We start from the raw sequence: 20,638 nt of genomic DNA, 5'->3' as shown, positions 1-20,638 counted from the left end.
TTAATTGAAAAAAAATAACCCAAGGAAAGATATTCGAGAAGTTGATATGAAATAATTCATCAACATATGTAGGAAGGCCTATATATTTTTTTTATCTTTCAATGATCCAAGGGGAATTATTTTTTCAATAGAATGCCCATGTGTGCCTCAGGTATATGACCCACTTTTACCTTTGGCGAAAGGCTTACATGGGATAACGGTAGTTAGCCTTGTTCAAGGATAAGTGCATTGTAGTCCAACTTCATCACTTTCAGTTATGATTTAACTTTTTGTCAGATTTTACAGCTTTCTTTTGATTAAGAAATATAAACCCCCTTCATTTACCTTTTTGCTCTATTATAACTCAGATATTGATGGAGTGAAAAAAGGAATATTTATAGCAAATGATATAAAATGTGCCTTTTTTAACTGAGGCTAGCACCTGCCGAGTTTAAAGCCCCTGGTTTTATAAAGGGGTTAATGCCTAAGCCTTTGGGACTGGGTGAAGGCATGCTGAACCTGAACTACAGTGATACAGATATTGCATCTTGAATAATACAAAAAGTAAAATATCATATTTCTTTTATGCTTCTGTGGGACGATATATTTATCACAATTTCAAGAAGAGCTCTCATTGCTGAAGAAAATGTCCTGTCAATTTGTATTTGTTTTTAAAAGACCCGACGAGTCTTTAAAAAGAATATTTTTCAAAGATTAACCATAACCTGCATTTTAATGTTGATGAATGTGGATGGAACTCACTGCTTTCTGTCTGATTCAGTATAATTTGTTTATTACTGCAACTGCGTAAGCATTTAATTGGTATTGCGTCATCTGTAGTCACGTTGCCAGAGTAAAGTAAAGAATATGATTAACCATCCATTTGCATTTACTGTTTGGGTTCACTGACTCTAAAGTTCTCGTATTACCGCAAACTTTGAAGTCTCTATTGGTGCATGGTGGTTTTGAAAACTGGATGATGTCAATGGTGAAGCACCGTGTTTTTGGTTCTGCCATTACACTTTTAAATTAAAGTAAATAAATTCCAATTGTTAGTGGTATTGGATAATTTTACTCTAAATGTCATGGGTTTGAAATACATCCTGATTAGCTGTTGTTACTGAACTAAAATATGTCTATTCGCTATTTGAAAATAAATTGATTTGAGTAACCAACCTGTTCGTGCATTTGTGTCAAGCTGATAAAAGTGAACAATATCGACCAATATTCTGGCATCTTCTAACCATGGTCAATTTTGACCATTTTTTGTTCGCCAGTCACATATTCACGAATACAGTGATTATTTTGACCAATCATTTTTGAGGTTGCAAAGTTTGACTGGCCACTATTAACAGGCAGGGCTCATTTCATAAAGACTTGTGCTAATAACAAATACACAGTTTCTTATAACAAGTTTATGATCAGCCAATTGAATTGAATGATTTCAGTAGCTTTAAACTGTAATTGCGAATTTGTTATAACAAGTTTATGAAACAGGTCTCCAGTCTGGATGTATTCTAAATCAGAGTGTAGACAAATAGAGACATGATTAAAGGCATTGCATATGCCAATTGTAGACTGACTCAGCCTCATTTGATTTAAAGGGGAAGTTCACTCTGGAGAAAAGTTTGTTATAAAAATTGCAGAAAAAATAATGAGAAATATTGAAGGTTTGAGGAAAATCCATTAAAGATTAATAAAGTCATTCGAATTTGGATTTTTCTCAGTCCTTCGGCTATATTTGTCATTATTTTTTCTGCTATTTTTACACTAAACTTTTTGTCAGGGTGAACTTCCCCTTTAATATCACATTCACCGGATGAGTGGGCGCATAAACTTTTTTCTTAATTTTTTACCGAAATTCAATCCTGTCTTTAATTATCTGTCTCACTTTGTTTAGCACCTATCATAATTCCCACTCATCCATGTGTGGAAAGCCTTTTTCAGCTCTGTCGGATTTTGTTTCAGAAGTACAAATATTGAGGGTAACCATGGATATTTGTTTTTGGCAATATTTGACACTCTTACCCAGGTGATGACTTTGAGAAATGGGAGAGAGAGAGTGAGAGAAATAAAGAGAGAGAGATAGAGAGAAAGAGAGACAGAGAAAGAGAGACAGCAAGAGACAGTGAGACATGCAGAGAGACAGACAGGGAAAGAGAGACAGAGAGAGAGAGAGAAAGAACAGGATATATTGGTTTCTGCTGTGGGTGTGAGAAAGTAATGAAAAGTATTGATTTTATTCGATAGAGAGGAGAAGAAAAAAACGTGGGAAAAGTTAGGTTTGCAAAACTAACAGGGATATTTGTAGATAATTGGACAATGAATTAATTTGGAGAAAGAGATTCATAACATTTGTGTATGAAATTAGCTTTGTGATAAAGTTTGATTAGTAGTAGGCAACTCTGATTACTGTACAGACTCATCAATGATGCAGATCAGTTTGCCTTGTAATATAAGGCCTGTTATGATGAAAATAATTGTTTGTAAGCCATTATAGATGTTTAAAAAAGTCACTATTGTGACGATTTTCACTATTATCCCCTCTTCATGACCATCGTCGTGGTCATCATCACTACATTGTTAATTCATTCACCACTACCACCATTATCATCATCGTCTTCGTCGTCATCATCATCATCATCATACTGGGCTTACATGTACAAGTGCCCAATAAATGTGAATAACAAAACTTCAATCTCTGGGCACTACTGTCTCTGGACTGAGTATTATTATTTTTAAAAGAGCTCAATCTACAACAGTTGCTTCAAAAATATGTAATTTGAGTTACGTAAAAAGGCTCGACAAGACAGAACGCTCCAGTGGAAAGAATACCTTCTAGTATCATGAAGAAATTTCAATTTTCAAAATTTTGGTATTTTATGATAGTCACAATCCCAGGTTTTTCATTCTGCTTCTTGTTCTCCAATGATCTTTCCAATAGAAAACTACTCTAGAAAAATCAACAAGGGGGAAATCCTTCAATTTGGGTGGTTTTTGTTCAAAAGTTTGCACTTCTTTCTTTTTTTATTCACTTCAGCACGTTGCTACTGATCAGTTGTTAGCATGTCTATTTTTTACATCACTTTTCCAAGAGGCCCCCATTTACACAAGCAACATTATTGTCATTGTGAATAGAACGTGTAGGTGGATTTGCTTTAAGTATGTGCAGTGTTCTTGATGGGTACTCTCTGACAGTGACGTATTATACTGTATTTCTGTTTGTTATTTTGTAAGATCTCTTGTTCAAATACTAAGTGTTTTTGACGTCAATACAAGAATAAAGAAAGAGCTTTGTTGTGTCTATCCCTCTCATGCCTCCTATTATCTTTTGGACAGGTGTGAGAACTAATACAGCTCATTTGTCATTGCTCTCCCTCATTCACGGAAAGTCATTAAAATCTCTTACAATTTCATAAAAACAGGAGAATTATATTTATTTTGGCTTCCTGAAATTGGACTTCAATCATTTAGCAGTGATTTTCAACCAATTTTTATTCTGAATATTCACCTTGAGAAAGTCAGATTATGAGAAATGAGAGGTCACTGTTCTGACTCTCCAGTGAAGTATGTAAGGTCAAAATACTCAGCTGCCATTCAGAAAATGAGTTTGATCTTTGTCTTGTTTTGAGAATCAATTTATATAAATATGCAAAACAAACACTAAAATTGGATGGAATGCAGTAAAATTTGTATTAAGTCACTTAAATTCCTTCTTTGCTTTGCTCAAACAGAAGGGAGTGGAATGCAATTGACATTACCACCCCATTAATATGCATTGAGTGTATATTGCTAAATTGCATGTTTGCAAGTTAAGTGTTACTACATGTAGTTGCAGATTGCAACTTCCAATATAGATTTCAGAACCTGCAACCTGCAACCTACACATACATGAACCCATACCACAGGGTCTCACCTCCAATCATCCACATGAGTGCAATCTAAATAAATCATAGGCTCTCATCGTGAGAATGTCCACGGTGAAAAAATTATTGTTGCCCTCTCCGAACCGCCTGACAGCCCTTCATAGCCAAACTGGGTGTAACTGCAAACAGGGCATGTTTACTGTGGAATCACCACATGAAAGTTTCATAATTGGTGGTTAAATAGCTCCAATGAAAGGGCTTCTATTCAAATATTATTGCTCGTTATTGCCTGGAGACTTGTCATGTCATGGGCATGGCCAAGGCAAGGTGATCACATTTTTGGTAATATTTTCTTTCGTCCCGAGTCATCAGTCTGACGTCCATGAAGGAATTCATGTGTTTCTTAAAACGATAACTTCTTCTGCTCGTCTGTTTTTGTTGACGTTGTGTTGCACTCGGCTTGGAAAAACTTTCTGAAGTTCATAAAGATGTTTAAGTTTAACAGAATGTTTAAGATGCGACTTTCTCTATCGACTGCTCAACCCCCGTAGCCCAAGTCTCCCCTTAAATCCTCATATTATCCATATATAGAGCGGCACTTCTGGCCCAAATTGTCGTTATTTCCCCGTGATGAGAAGGGCCCCCTTTTATACCCCATATATATTGACGGGATGATCGGAAGTGGTAACTCCTTTTTTATATGTAAAAAAGGCCTAGCAAATTCTGTCAACTTTCTGTGCCCCCTTCCCCCATGTTTGAAAATCTGGAGCTGTCAATATGCAGTTGAAAAGCATTCATCGTGCAATCATGATACTGCGTAATGTCCCACTGAGACCAGTTTGTACGTCTTACTCCATGCACGTATAGTGTCCCAATAAAATCAAGATTAGATACACGCGCTGGAGAAGAGTATAGATTGCTAGTAATTACCAATAACATGGCCTGCTCAGCAATCATCGAATAGAACGAGGTAATACTGTCATGCAAAGCCTTGTAGGTGTTCATACATATTCAGCTTATTCTTGAGAGATAATTGGATTACCATTACAATCCATTTGCTTGGAGTTGATTTAATTTATCAAAGGCATTTTATTTCATTTACACTATACTCAAACAGTAGGCAGGTGTAGTGGTCATGCCTCCAAGTAGGTGTAGTCTACAACTGTAGACCCACATCTGCAGTGTGTGTATCACAGCTGATTCAAGGAGTCTGCATAGCAGACTAGGTCTACTAGAGCCTGCAGATCTGGGTCTACAACATGTTTGACCAATGTACACGAAACGTGTACACAAGGCGGAGCTTGCTGAAACCCTCCGTTGCCAGTAGATACCATGATTGACAGCAGATTTGTGGAAGTAGGGGCAAGAGAGGGATTAGGATCCAGCTGTTCTGACCATTTCTTATCTTGTGGAATTTAAACAAATAGGGTATACTCTTTTGGGGCTTGCTACATACACATAGGATCCATATACATGCATAGATACATATATGAATGTACTTGAGTAGTCAGGAGATGGAATGGTTTGGATGATAGGTCCATGATGATACCAAAGTCTGTAATAGCTCATGGTTATAATAGCATAGGGCATATTTTGAAACATTTTTTGTTACAGCAAGGAACGTGTATGGAACTAATACAGTATATGAATGTGTAGAAGATGCCCTGATCACCCCCCCCCCCGGGTCTTTTATAAGTGACATGGAATAAACCTTGTCTTTTTCTTTCTTTCTCTTCCTTTCTTTCCTTTTTTCTTTTTTCCTCTTTTCATTCTTCTTGATTTTTTTTTCTTTTCCTCTTTTCTTCTCTTTTGTTTTCTTTCTTTTTTCTCTCTTCTTTTTCTCTTTATATCTTCCTTTCTTTCCTTTCCTTTCTTCCTTTTTCTTTCTTTCATTCATTCATTTTTTCCTTCCTTTTTTTCATTTTTATCTCTTTCTCTCTCTCTTTCTTTCTTTCATTCTTTCCCTTCATCCTCCTTTCTTATTTTTTCTAATTTTATTTTCATTTTTATTTCATTTGCTCTCTCATTCTTCTTCCTTTCCTCCAATGTCCTGTTTTTTTTTTAATGTTATTTATCATCCTACGTGTATCTTTATCATTTCTACAATATAATGGAACTGATTGATTAAAGGACAAGTCCACCCCAACAAAACTTGATTTGAATAAAAAGAGAAAAATTCAACAAGCATAACACTGAAAATTTCATCAAAATCGGATGTAAAATAAGAAAGTTATGACATTTAAAAGTTTCGCTTCATTTCACAAAACAGTTTGATATGCACATCTCGGTCGGTATGCAAATGAGGGAACTGATGACATCACTCACTCACTATTTCTTTTGTATTTTATTATATGAAATGTGAAATATTTTTATTTTCTTGTCATTGTCATGGTGAAATGAAGTTTCATTCCTCCCTGAACACGTTTAACATGTTATGCTTCAGGCAAAGAGGTCCTAATCATCAAATTCGTAAAAATTGAAATATTGTGTAATTCAAACAATAAAAAACAAAAGAAATATTGAGTGAGTGACATCATCGACTCTCTCATTTGGATGTAACTGGCTCGTTCATATAACTATTTTGTTAAAAATAAGCGAAACTTGGAAATGTCATAACTTTCTTATTTTACATCCGATTTTGATGAAATTTTCAGCATTGTGCTTGTCTGATCTTTCTCTATTGATTCAAATCAACATTTTTCTGAGGTATAGACTTGACCTTTAATGAACCAAACCGTTTTCTAAAGTACAAAATAAGAAATTATATGAAATTTTAGCGTGCAACATTAACCTTATGTACTACTCACATAAGATATGACTTGTTCTCCTTTCTTATACCCTCTTTATTTCTTCCCCTTCCTTTCCTTCTTGTTATCTTTTCTTTCTCTTTCTCTTTGTCTCTTTTCTTCTTTTCCGTTCCTTCTTCTTACATCTTAATAAATTAAGTTTTGTTTGCCCTGCCATTAGCATTTAGTTTCACATTTTCTTTATAATTCTATTCTTTCGACTTCAATGTTTCCTTCTTCATTAAGCCTATTGTGAATGTTTTGATGTTTTGTTTTATGGCTAATATCAAATAAAGATAAATTATATATATTTCATTTACAGATGAGATTCAGACATCCCCATTGCACATGAAATACAGGGGCCGCGGAAGCGGGGGGGGGGGGGGGTCACCCCACTTTTAAAGCCGTGTACATAATCGTAAAAATGACCATATGATTGCGATTTTTGCGTCATCAGCCCCCCCCCCCCCTACTTTGAAAACCATTTCCACGGCCCCTGAAATATACACTGTTCATCATCACACCGGACACCTCGGGCCCACCCTGGATCCGCCTATGAAATGCATTTTTTTTTAGAAGAAGTAGCATACACTACAGCAGTGGCGTACCTAGGATTTTCCACAGGAGGGGAAAATTTGCCCGCCAAAAAATTTGACAAGCAAAAAAAAAAAGAAAAAAAAGGTCCTCAATCGAAAATAAAGGTTTTCGTACCAGAAAAAATATTGACATGCAAAAAAAAAAAAAAAAGGCCTTCAAGTTTGTCAGGGGGGGGGGGGGCAATAAAGGTCTTTCAAGCTCGTCAGGGGGGGGGGGCAGGGATATGTCTTTTGTATGGGTTGTGGCTCGTCAGGGGGGGGGCAGATTGCCCCCCCCCCCGTAGGTACGCTAGTGCACTACAGCCAATATAACTGGTAAGCACATATTTAACAGACAACAAAAAAAAATTACCTACTTTCCACAATTCAAATCCAACAAATTAATATTTTGAAACAAAATAATTATCCTTCAAAGCAATGGGGCATAGTACATGTAAGCAGTTTGCACTAATGAGTAAAGCATCAAGGCATATAGCTCCCGGGCATACCAATATGCAACTTTCACATCTTTGGCATCGACATTGCATGTGTTGACAAAGCTAATTGTTTTCATATTCAGTTCATTCAGCAGGATTGGCTGATTTAAATCACGTTGATTTTAATCGCGATTTAAATCGCGATTTAAATCACTGTGATCATTTTTTTCAAATCATTGATTTAAAGGTCTTATCCACCCCAGAAAAAAAGAGTTTAATTTAATAAACATAGAGAAAAATCAAACAAGAATAACGCTGGAAACTACATCAAAATCGGATGTAAAATAGTTTATGATAACATTTTAAAGTTTCGCTTATTTTTCACAAAACAGATGGGTGTTTTATAAAGCTGTTCGTAAGTTAAGAGCGACTTTAAGAACGATTTGAGATCCTTTCTTGTGGTAAATTGTATATACATTGGCGATGGTTTATCGCGTAAGAAGTGTTCACCAGTCGTTCTTTAAGTCGCTCTTAACTTGTGAACAGCTTTATGAAACGGCCCCCAGTTATAATGACAATTCAGTGATATGAAAATTAGAGAGTCGATGATGTCACTCACTCACTATTGCTTTTGCATTTTTACTGTTTGAATTATACAACATTTCAATTTTTACGAATTTAACAAATAGGACCCTCTTGTTTGAACTACAAAATGTTAAAACAATGTAATCCCACATGGTCAGGGAGGAATGATTTTTTTTCATAAAAATATTTCATATTTCACATAATAAAATACCCCAAAAAAATGAGTGATGTCATCGCCCTAATTTGCATACCGACAAGGATTTGCATATAACCACGGTTTTGTGAAATTAAGCAAACATTTTAAACGTCATTACTTTCTTCTTTTAGATCGGATTTTGATGAAATTTTCAGCGTTATGCTTGTCTGATTTTCTCTTACTATTAAAAGCAGCTTTTTGTTGGGGTGCATGACTTTTCCTTTAAATCACTTCCATTGAAACATGTACAAATTATTTGGGATTTTTTATTGTTTGTGGCAGTTTTACTTTTTAAATTAAAAAGAGAAAGATTTTACCAACTTTATATCATGAGAACAGGAATAAATCCTTCATATCTACTCAGAACAATTGAAATCAAATCAATGAAATCAAGTCAATCTTGCAAAACCAAAGATGAACATGTAGCCTACATTATATGCGACCCCAACTCAACTTGTATGTATGAGTAGACTTTGTTAATAGTAAAACAAATTTCTTGTTTCTTTATGTCAAAATTCAAAAGTGTTTTAGAGGGCAGTTTTCAAGAAAGTAAAGGAACTCTGAACTTATTAGGCTGAATCTCAACATGATAGATTTTTGCCAGGATGGGTTATAACCATGGATCCTATACTAGAAAAAGCCTGTTCAGACATTCTGAGTAGGATTGTGCTTCATTCAGCCAGTTCACTGAAAAAGGTTCAGTAATTAAGTACATGTACATTTATTTTAAAATATGTATGAATGTTCTTGGCAAAGGGCACTAACATGACTAAATCATAACAACTATACATTTTAGTGCCCTTTGCCAAAATGATTTATGTTTGTACATTTGTAAGTGAATATTTTGAATTGAGTACAATAAAAGTAAAAATCGGCAACGTCCCTGCTTACCGAATACACCGATATTTTAACATTTCTATTCCTTTACATGTTCCTGTATTCAAATAAATAGGCCGACACAGTAGTATAAGGGAACCCGTTTTCTTATTTTAGCAAAACTGCTGCTAAAATACTAGTTTTCCAGTTTATTGTAAACGAAATCATTTAAATCAACTTGCAAGTTTGTCCAAACTTTGCAAGCCAATGCTTTGAAACAGTCAAATAGTTCCAACTATGGCTCAAAGAAGAACTTAAAGGAATTGTCCAGGCTGGAGAAATTAATACATGTATCAATAAATAGAGTAAAATTCACAGAGTAAAATACTGAAATTTGATCAAAATCGGATAACAAATAACAAAGTTATTGAATTTTAAAGATTTCTTTTCGATTATTCCGGTAAAACATTTCTAGGCATGTCTTCATGAATATCCGTTAGTTGGGCTTATGATGGCATATCTCCACTTGTTCTTTTGATTATGATTATGTGAAATTAGGTTTATTAAAAAGGAATTTACCAAGAACTAAAAACAATTGAATTGGCAACTAATCAAGTACATTAGTTATTTATTGCCGCAACTTATTTCATCATAATGGAGACACATTATTTACACATGTATAAAAAAAAATGAAACAATTATGATTTCATGTTATAAGAAAAAGGAAAGAGGGGATGTGACATCATCAACCCACCAAATGAACATTCATGACGATGTAAATATAACTGTTTTCACAAAATACTGATAAACTTTAAAATACAATAACTTTGTTATTTGTCATCCAATTTTGGTGAAATTTTCATCATTTTACTCTATTTATTTAGATCTGAATATTTTCAGCCCGGTCCATTCCTTTAAGGTTGATACAAACAAAAATAAATGCAGTCGGTCAAAGCTTTGAAAGCCAATGCTTTGAAACAGTCGTTCCAACTGTGGCTCAAAGAACAACTTGGGGTTGAAACAAACAAAAGATAAATGCAGTTTTCTTTAACATGTATGATCTTCAATCCTTGACCTGAAAATAAAATTTAAAAAATATATCTCTTTGGAGAACTTGAATCTCTGAGTCATGGAATTCTTCCAAATAAACTGATCCTCATTAAATACCAAGAGCTTTGAAAATGAGCACCAACTTTGCATGTTTGCAGCATTAGCTGTACCAAGACAGTTCCTTTGAACCAATAAGTAGAAGCTCTCTACATGTACTTTAGACACAGCAGAAAATGTCAGCTTCTTTATGGCTTTAATATTTTCTATAAATTATATTTTGACTGGATTTGATTATGAAATAGTTAAGAATAATTTTGGTGGTGAAATGCATAATTTTAAAATTGATGTCAGTGTAAAGGGTTATATTTTGGGTGTTTGCACTTTGTTAAAAAAAATTGTTAGAAAAAATCAGAATGAAATTTTAAAAAATCTGATTTAAATCAAATAGATCCGATTTAGGTTTATATAAAAAAAATTGCCAACATTTTCATTCAGCATACTTTTGAGTTTGAAAGTACCTGATTATCACATACATTATGGCTGGCATAAAAACACTTTTAATACAAAGGTGAACGAATGTTGCTGGGCATGACAACTTACACAAGGCTAATTAAGGCTAATTAATATCAAACTGAGCTAACATAACAGTAAAACAGGTTGAATACAGTAGCATGGAGAAGTGACTACAAATACAAGGTCCAATCAAGAAACTATGGTTAGAAGTTAATTCCAAACAGGAACAAAATAAAACATAGCTATCCTGTTTGATTAAAAGTATGATAGTTTACAAACTTACAATCGTGAAATTTAAGATTTTCATTTTGTAAACTATCATATTTAATATTTAAGTTCTGAATTTTATGAGAATGGTGTTTTTGAGTTAGATATTTTGGGTTTTAAGTACCATATGATAAATGTTTTAAGGAATACTGGTTTAATTTACAAACTTAAGCTTAGTTTGCTTCATAAAACTCTGATAACTTTATACCATTCCATGATTTTCTCTTATTTAAAATATTGCAATACCAATGTAACCTCATATGAATTGGACTCAATATTCAAAAGAAGTGTTTAAGAATAATTACCTATTCTAATAGCACCATCCGCACCTTTATTTAATAAGCGAGAACTCACAATATTTATCTATAAGTTCAAGAAGAGGTAGTTGTTACCCATGTAGTTTTCAGATCTTTTTCAATGCAATAATCAAGTTCATAACCATAATACCTGTTCTTCCAATAAATTTCATTTATGGTCTATTAGGTCTATAGTCACGAAGCTGAGTTATGTAGGTCCCAAACAATGGAATGAGATTCCCCAAATAATAACTAATTCACAATTTATATATTCTTTTAGAAAACAGTATTCAAATTTTCTAGTAAATTATTATTAATTCTCACACATGATATCAATGCATACTTGTAACGTATCTACCCCCCTCAACTCGTGTTTTTTTTCTCCTTTTTATATACACTATTAACTATAATGATATGATATTCTGTTTTGCATGTATTAATGTTGTTTTGTTTTTACTATGTTTTGGCGAGCCTCACATGTTTCTTATTACCTTCATGGGAAGCCACGCAATTTATTTTTATTATCTAATCACATTATTTGATTTTTCCTTGTATTTTTATCCTATTTGCGAAATAAAGATTGAATTGAATTGAATATATCTATAGAGCTATGATAAAACCATCCACTATTTTGGGCCATGGAGCAAGGTTTTGGCCATACATGCAGCTGCTCAGTGGAATGTCATATGTAAACACTGTCTGATGGCCTGAGCGAGGGTATTACATAATAACCCTGCTCATGGTTCTGTGGTTGAAGTAGGGGATTATCTATACTCCTCAGTGGTCATAAAATTTGGTTTACAGACAGATGAAGTTATCCAATGAAAGCTCTCTGAAATTTTGGGTGGGTGGGACTTATTTTGACCGTGGGAACAAGATTTCCAAAGAAGAAGCAGACTCTGAAATGGCTCGCTTCGCTCGCCCTTTCAGGCTGGTTTGCTTCGCAAACCAGCTGCAGATCCCACTTCACGAGCCATTCAGAGTCTGCATAGCAGACTAAAGTAGGTGTATGAATATTTCATTTTCTTAATTTATTGCTATGTTACAGGAAATGGAAAAGTAGTCATAGTATTCTCAAGAGAATGTAGATACCATATATAGATTCCCTCAAGTCTTTGATTTTTGAAAAATTCCACGGGGAAAGAAGGTAAATAAAAAAAGTTCATAGTAATATTTGTAATTATTCTAAAAGGGCAATTTGTCTTTCAAGGTGAGACTTTTCATTACATTTCCATTACAAAAATGGGTTTTTTCTGCTCAAAGAAATCTAGTTCAATTTCAATTTTTCACTTCATTTTAAACTTTTATCCATTACCGTGCTGAAAATATATTTCTTTAATGCATTTTTGATTTGTGAGCAATTTTGCCGTCAATTATTTTAATGCATATTTGATACTATTCATGGATAGGCCTCATATCACATTTGGAGATTTGCACTGTGCCCTAAGTTGAATTCCTTCAGAAGATGGCTTTTAGTTCTTCTGCCTAAATGAAGATGATTGAAATATAGATTTTGAGATGTTTACAATTTTAATAATTCTTTCACTACTCAAGATTCAATTCATCCAGACAAATGCTTTCCTGGTGTACATGTTGTGCCGATGTTCTGCTTTTTAATGGTGTAAATATCCAAGCTTTTTTTCTTTCACCAGTAATCTTACATTTTGGAAATTATGAAAAGACCATTCACTCTTAAAATGTATTTAGTCTACAGTAATGTCTGGTTTTGCTCTGCGAGAAAAAGTCAGATGTGATTGCACGAAAAAAGAAACATACTTGGAATCTGTCTTTAAGATAGAGAAATCAATGACCTTTGCCTCAGTTGATAATAATTTGCCTTGTCTTGAAGCCAGACTATCTTTTTCAATATAATTCTTCAGAGAACTTCTCATTTTCCTCCCTTCTAGAATTCAGTTGAATGGTTATGTGTTCTGCCCTGTTACCTACGCGGTTCATCATATTCTGACAGTAGAACCCCACAGGGAAGGTCTTTTCGATTTTGAAATTACTCTGTGAATAATCCGGTGTTTGATGTTCATTTAATTGATCTTTCTCTCTCTGAAGTGATGGAAGTTATCATGTTTTCTGATGGTGGGAGTGTGCATCGTCTGTACCTATAGAGTCAAATCTGATTTATTTGATTAGATTCCTCTCTTCATTTAGCCATAAGGGCTGCATTTCTTTGGAAGACTTCTGATAAAATATTTCAGTAGCTCCAGATGTTATATTACATTGCACTATGTTATTGAAAATGATTTCATGTTAACAAGGTGTTTTGTGTAAGCAAGGGAGACGTGAAATACTTGTAAATCTAAATAAATACAATAGAAAATCTCTGTCCATCCATTTCTGTCATATGCCTAAGAAGTGCAAGAAAATACTGAACAGAGAAATACTCCTTTCATAAACCCAATAAAACCTATCCTCCAATTAGCCGCCTAAGAGTAATGCGGATAATTCAATAAAAATTGCGTTCACAAACTCCGAAAATTATCCGCATTATTTTTACGAGCGCCCGTCCTGAAAAAGGCGGATAATCGTCATGACAACTGGACACGCCCCCTCCGATGCGGTTGTGTTGGAAAAGGGTGACCTTGTGACCGCACCATGGCAATTATCCGCATTATTTGGAAATACGTTCATAAACCCAAAATCTTGTCCCGATGCCGCTATTATGCGGATAATAGCAGCATCAGAATAATGCGGATAACTCTTGTCCTCCTCTGATTTTACAACCAAATTATGCTGCTATTAGCCGCATAATTGGGTTTTATTGGGTTTATGAAAGGGGTACTACATGACATGACTTCCTTAATACCCCCGTCACACTTATTCGGAATCAGCAGGAATCGAGCAGAAGCTGGAAAGAAAAAATATTAAAAAAATCTAGAAATTTTTGGGAGGAACTTATGAATTCATCAAACTGGAGTCGAAATTCAGTAAATTGACCAGGTGTATCATCATACACTAGTCAAAATGAACCGCAATGGAGTCAGATTGATAATTCGTGCTACGTTCTTGGACATTCTAGGGGCATTCTAAATATTTTGACTGCATTCTGAGTGCATTCGAAATATTTTTGTCATTTCTCTTGGCCGTCCCGAAGGTTTTGGTCATGTTCAAAACATTCGAGGGGTATTCTCGAACGATGTTGGAAGTAGATTTAAATGACCAATTGGTGGTCAAACAATAGTCCTTTCATTCAGGCCAATTCTGCTTGATTCGGAATAAGTGTGATGGGGGCTTTAAGGATTCATTCTCATTAAGCAAGCTCTCAATCAGTAAAAGTAAATGTTTGATGTAGTACTAATTTTCCTACTTGGAAATAAATCCTTGGTGTGAAAAGCCCCATGGAAAACATAATGGGTCATTTATATGGAACGGAAACTACCCAGCTCTGGAATCAAGAAATGGTTGCATGTAGTATTGTATTCTTGTCAACACGATACATTTAAGAATCCTGAAAGACCTCTGGGTAATCGGCTGGAGAGGAAGCTCAGAGAAGGGAATATTCTTACATGGTCCCTAGATATGTAAGATTAGAGTTTTAGTGTGAATGCTCCCATCAATGTAATTACTTGTGGGACTGTGTAGGGCACTGAGGTGGGAGATGGAACTAATCAAGGCATGTAATTCTGCTCGATCTTCTGATGCAGATTAGATTTTCATTGCGAATACTTCCATCATTGCAATCACTTGAAGAAGTTGAAGGCCTTGGAAAGACACTTTCGTTGAACGGAAGCATTAAGATCAGTGAATTGTAGGATCAGATTATTAGTGTGAACATCTCCATCAGTCTAATAACTTTAGGGACTTGTAAAGATACTCGGGTGGAAAAGCCATCAGATCGGGATACACATCTTCCCCCAAGTGGAAAATCGTGGAAAATTGCAGGAAAGCGCCATTTCTCGCTGGTCCCAATCACTATGTGTCCATCAGATCATATTTGATAATTCGAGTGCCAAGGTAAAAAGGCAGATATGTTTTCAAGATGGCATCTTATTTTCTTGCCAGACTGATTGAAATGGTATCTAGAGAGAGAGAGAGAGAGACGGAGAAGCTGGAAGGAGAGGATCGAGGTTGTGAGTTTTCTGACAATTGGAGGCTTGATTTGTTTAATATAGCTGTATTGATCAAGTCAGAAGATAGGATGGACACTCTTGAGGAGAGAACAAATTGGGTCAAATTCCAGCAAAATCAATGGGAATTGTTCCACAAATTTGATCAATTTTGATTTTCTGGAGGAGTTGATATTTTCCAGATGTCACTTTCTCCTTTGGGTAAGATTTATTGCGTGTATTATATCAAGTCAGTTTAGTTTCAAAATGAAAAAAAAAAAACATCCATACAAAAAGATCGACCCCATTACTGCTCTTATTTTTTCATTCCCTGATGGGGAAAATGCAAATCATTAATGCCAAAGGATGAGTGTTACATGAAGCAATAGAAGAATAATAGTATTCCTACCAGTTGTTTACATGTATGACAACCAAACCAAGGTGAACAAACTTTTCACCCCAAACTTTTATTTCAGTTAAGTTCCGGTGAAGCTTTTGAATCTTAACCATTCTTAAAATAATTGAAGTCCTATAGTCCATCGAAGAATGGATAGGCCTATATGCTGTTAGGTTTTGGAATCACCCAAAATAATGAGAAATTGACTCTTATTTTTCTATTTTTATCACATGAACTGCACACCACAATGGATGCATAGGATTTCAAACAAATCTTTTTTACCTATTACAGTATTTCAGATGTTTTTTTTTTCTTCAAATTTTGTAAGATCATTTAGGCATGGATCACTTAACAGAGTCCATGCTTAGGGCATGATCTGACTTGAATTGGATTTTTGGATAAACTGTAATATCGAAAAAGAAAGGAAACATTTTGTTATCATCTTTCCCCGCAAAATAGTTCCCTTTTAACTTCCGACATAAACTAAGCGAAAACGTGACAATATCCATTTAAATTGACGTGATGTGTTTTGCCTGTTATTAGAATTGGTATGGGCTAGTATCAATGCATCCCTTAATTTCCCAAGAATCTAGCAAGAATGGTTATTGTTGTCCATGTACTGTAAAGGCATGAGTGCTTATCACCACAATGCATCCCCCATTTTGAAACCGCAAATGATTTGGACTGGTATTTCATTTTCTATTCCAAGTGTTCATCCTTCGTCCTCTGTTTACTTAGCATGTGACCCGAATGCCCATTGGTGAAAAGTACAACAACAGCAAGAAAAATACAAACACAATGGGCTCTCTTTCTCATTCATTCTGAAGAGGTGTAGAAAAATCATCGACAATGGACGAAGAATTCCAAACATATCTCTGCCGTGATTGATTAGGAGGCTCCTAATGGGATAAATAGCTGTCGTCATCGTAGCCTCAAGAGAAAGACGATTTTGTCGCATTGTCGTTTGCAAAGTTGATATTTTGGAGATACGGGAGTCTATTTGATGTATTTGGATGTGTTTGTTTAACCTTATTTAGAAGCCTTTTCCCTATCCTTCATACTTGACTGCTATTGCCAACGTTGGAAGAGGACAATAATCACCCTGCATGCTGTCCGCAATTCATCACCCATTTGCGAGCCCAATTGTGTCTTTTATACGTCCGCTCCGGCGAGCAGGTCACCATTTGCGAGTTGCTGCACCTACGGTTCGGTCGGTCGCACGCACCGGTGGAAAATTAACCAGGATTACTTATTCATCTCCGCATGAGACTGCTGTTGTGTTTGGACGTAAGCGAATGCCATTTGTAGTGACGGACACAACACCCATCGTTGATGAATAATGACCATGACTTTGCCTGTTTAAATGCTGGATTTGGAAGAAAGGGATTGAAGCCAGGATATTGTAGGGTTTCTCTCAAGGATTTGACTGTCTATTACAACACTATCTGCACTAGTGATTCTTTTCTTCATTTTTGGTGCACAGAAGTGGTCTGTTCAGAAAAATCTGAAATCACAGCGGTTATTTTGTCTGCATTGTGCAGGTAAATGTTTATTTCATGGTGTTATGTAACTATCAATGGCTAAATCATATCATCCCTATAGGCCTGTATGTTATGCATTTACATGGCATTTTATATTAAACATTATATGGCCCATGTAGCTGAGACGTGCTTTAGTATAGAGGGGAAAACATTTATGATTTCATGGTATTATGTAACTATCAATGGCTAAATCATATCATCCCTATAGGCCTATATGTTATGCATTTACATGAAATTTTATATTAAACATTATAGGGCCCATGTAGCTGAGACGCGCTTTAGTATAGAGGGGAAAACATCGATAATTTCATGGTATTATGTAACTCGATGGCTAAATCATATCATCCTTTATATGTTATGCATTTACATGGAATTTTATATTAAACATTATACGGCCCATGTAGATGAGACATGCTTTAGTATAGAGGGGAAAACATTTATGATTTCATGGTATTATGTAACTATCGATGGCTAAATCATATCATCCCTATAGGCCTATATGTTATGCATTTACATGGAATTTTATATTAAACATTATAGGGCCCATGTAGCTGAGACGTGCTTTAGTATAGAGGGGAAAACATTTGTGATAGAAAATACGATGTGTAGAGATATACTTACAGATTCTGAATGAGTTCTTCACTTGAATTAAAGTGGACATAATATCTTATTTTAGGGATGATCTAGTATTACTCATCGGCATATTCGTTTGATGCCATGAAATTATCCCTGAAAGCTTTTTCTTGTGTTTTTTTATATTAAGATTAGTGTATGGATCATTTTGAAGTTGACTTGGAAGTTATCTTTATTGATATTGCATCAAGCGATCACTGTATGATGTACTTTGATTTTTGTTGATATAGTTGTAATGGTTGATATTATTATTCTGAAATAGATGCCTATACCAAAATTAGGTGTACTCTTAATAATTGGATGTGTTTTGATGTATTCAATAGATCAATTTTCTTGTTTCTCATTAGCAATCTAAAAACTGATTATTTAGTCTCCCTTTTGCAACATAATGAATTTATACTGGAATCATCTTCTCCATTATTTCTATACAAGGGGTCATTCACATTATCACATTCATGTTTATATCCCTGTGTTTTTGTGTGCTTCAATCACAATTATGCTGTATTCGCATTGGCATCTTGTAGTGTCTATATTGCATATCAGGTTGTATTCCACTCTATGATTTTAACAATAGTAGAATAATGAGGAGGCCTAATGAATGAATATTGTATTTTTTTTTCCTTTTCAGTGATCACAAGAAAAGGGTGCATTCACACGGCAATGAACTGATACAATCATTTGAATCATGGAGCAGTGGAGGATAGATTGTGTTGCAGTGGTGCTGCTAGCATTGGTTGTCATACTCACCATTGGACAGTCAGCTGCATGTAAGTTGACAACCATCCCTTACATTAATCATACATTTAATTAACATGGGTCGGTTTCACAAAACTCGTATTAAATCAAATTTTCATTACTGGTACATCCAAAAGAAATGTGTATCATTTCAAGAATACAGGGTTTATACTTGTAGGTTTATTAGAAATTAGACTTTTTAATGAGGCTTTAGGATTCTACAAAATCAAATTTTCAACTACTAGTAGATGTTCTGAGTGTATGATGTGTTTTGTGTTGATTTGTATGTGACATACCTCTTATTGTAGGTTTGATTGAGAATATTGAAAGATGAATGGTTTCGTATGTTTTATGTAATCACTTCATATATATCCATAGCAATTCACAAAAGTATGGATCTTATCCTTTATTTCATAATATATTACATTTGTGGCAGTTATTGCGGGAAACATAAGCTTGGGGGAAAATGAATTAAACACTTCAATTCTTATACACGTAAATCTCTGAGTCACAGATTCTGATGCCTGGGGCCATTTAGGAGCGAAACTTTTTTTTCAAGAACGTTGTATTTTCATTTCACCATCGTTCAACACACGGTTCTTCTTCTACCGTGGACCACAAACACACTCTCCCACACCTTCAATCAATGAAGCACCGCACCTCAACGTTTTGAAGATTCTGAATTTGTTCTTCAGAGACAGGCTGTCAAACAATTATGAGCTTGACTTCACACATTTAGTAGAAGGACAATTTGTCCTTTCACACCTTTTAGCGCCTTCAGACTATACCAACGGCTGTCAATCAATGGCCCATTCCATGTTACCCCCAATATTTCTCATCGTTTGTTACCTTCATTTTTGCGTCTCCTGTCTGGCTCCTGCGCAAGAGGAACTGTATGTTGACAAAGTTCTGGTGTGAGAATTGGAGTTGAAGTGAGCACAAACTGAACTTTGCCTGAAAATTTTCAAGAAAGTGTTTTGAAACGATTCAAAACCTCTTGGATAGGTGATCACTCTGATGTCGTATTTAGTGACAATGATGATGATGGTCCAGAGACTCTTGATGATGATCATGATGGTATTTTGATACGGATCATGATGATGCAAATGATCATGGGGGTGATGATGATAATGGATGGCATCAACAGTTATGACGATGATGATGATGACAATAGCGATGATGATGAAACTGATGATGATTGTGATGGTGATGAATATCGACATGAAGATGATCACGATTTTCGTGATGATGCACTGCTGATGGTCAACTCATCGAAATCCTGATTTAATCTCGATGTCAATTTTACCCTATGAGTGAATGTTTCTTCACTTGCATAAACTGTCATTGGTCAATATTCCTTTTTTTTATCCAGTGAGAATTAGGCCTACTCGTCCAAGGTCTGAACTTAACACGTAGGCCTACACACCAAGGACCTGAAGATGTCTAAGAGGCTGTTCTCACTACGTTCCTAAAACTAGTTTAGTGGAAACTAGTTTAACGCGTAGTGAGAACGGTCGAAGCGGTCTTGGAAGCGATCTTCCAAACCAGTTTGGAAAACCACCTCGCGATGTAGTTTTCAAGATCGCTTTGCCTCGTTAAACTGGTTTTAGCGTAAGTAAGGACACAACCGTTCTTCGGGAAGCGATCTTCGCACATTTTGAGCGCACTACTCCACATGACAGGTGTAGAATGCCTATGCTGTGGTTTCAAATTTCGCGCGAAACGTGTCACCCCACTGAGAGCGTTTCCATAGCAACAAGAGCGCTTTACGTGAAGTGATTTTGAAAACCACTTTCGTGTGATCAAGTGGGAACGCTAGCAAAGCGATCTTCCAAAGTGGTTTCCTGAATCGGTTTCCAGTAAACTAGTTTTAGAAAGCGTAATGAGAATGGCCTCTTAATCTACAAA

General features: G+C 35.3%; 1 protein-coding gene across 1 annotated transcript in view; it reads left to right on the top strand.

Annotated features, from left to right (window-relative positions):
- Positions 1 to 16,639: 16,639 nt before the first annotated feature.
- The window catches only part of LOC135155892 (receptor-type tyrosine-protein phosphatase S-like), a 52,273-nt gene continuing 48,274 nt past the window's right edge, over positions 16,640 to 20,638 (top strand). The window contains exons 1-2 of the mRNA XM_064106207.1: positions 16,640 to 17,362; positions 18,624 to 18,762. Of these exons, the coding sequence (XP_063962277.1) occupies positions 18,681 to 18,762 (82 nt within the window). The 5' untranslated portion in view covers positions 16,640 to 17,362; positions 18,624 to 18,680. The remainder of the gene's footprint in view (positions 17,363 to 18,623; positions 18,763 to 20,638) is intronic.

This window comes from Lytechinus pictus, chromosome 11 (genome assembly GCF_037042905.1).
Source record: "Lytechinus pictus isolate F3 Inbred chromosome 11, Lp3.0, whole genome shotgun sequence".
Classification (NCBI taxonomy): Eukaryota; Metazoa; Echinodermata; class Echinoidea; order Temnopleuroida; family Toxopneustidae; genus Lytechinus; species Lytechinus pictus.
The sequence above is the reverse complement of the archived record's forward strand: the minus strand, read 5'-3'. Positions and strand labels throughout refer to the sequence as shown.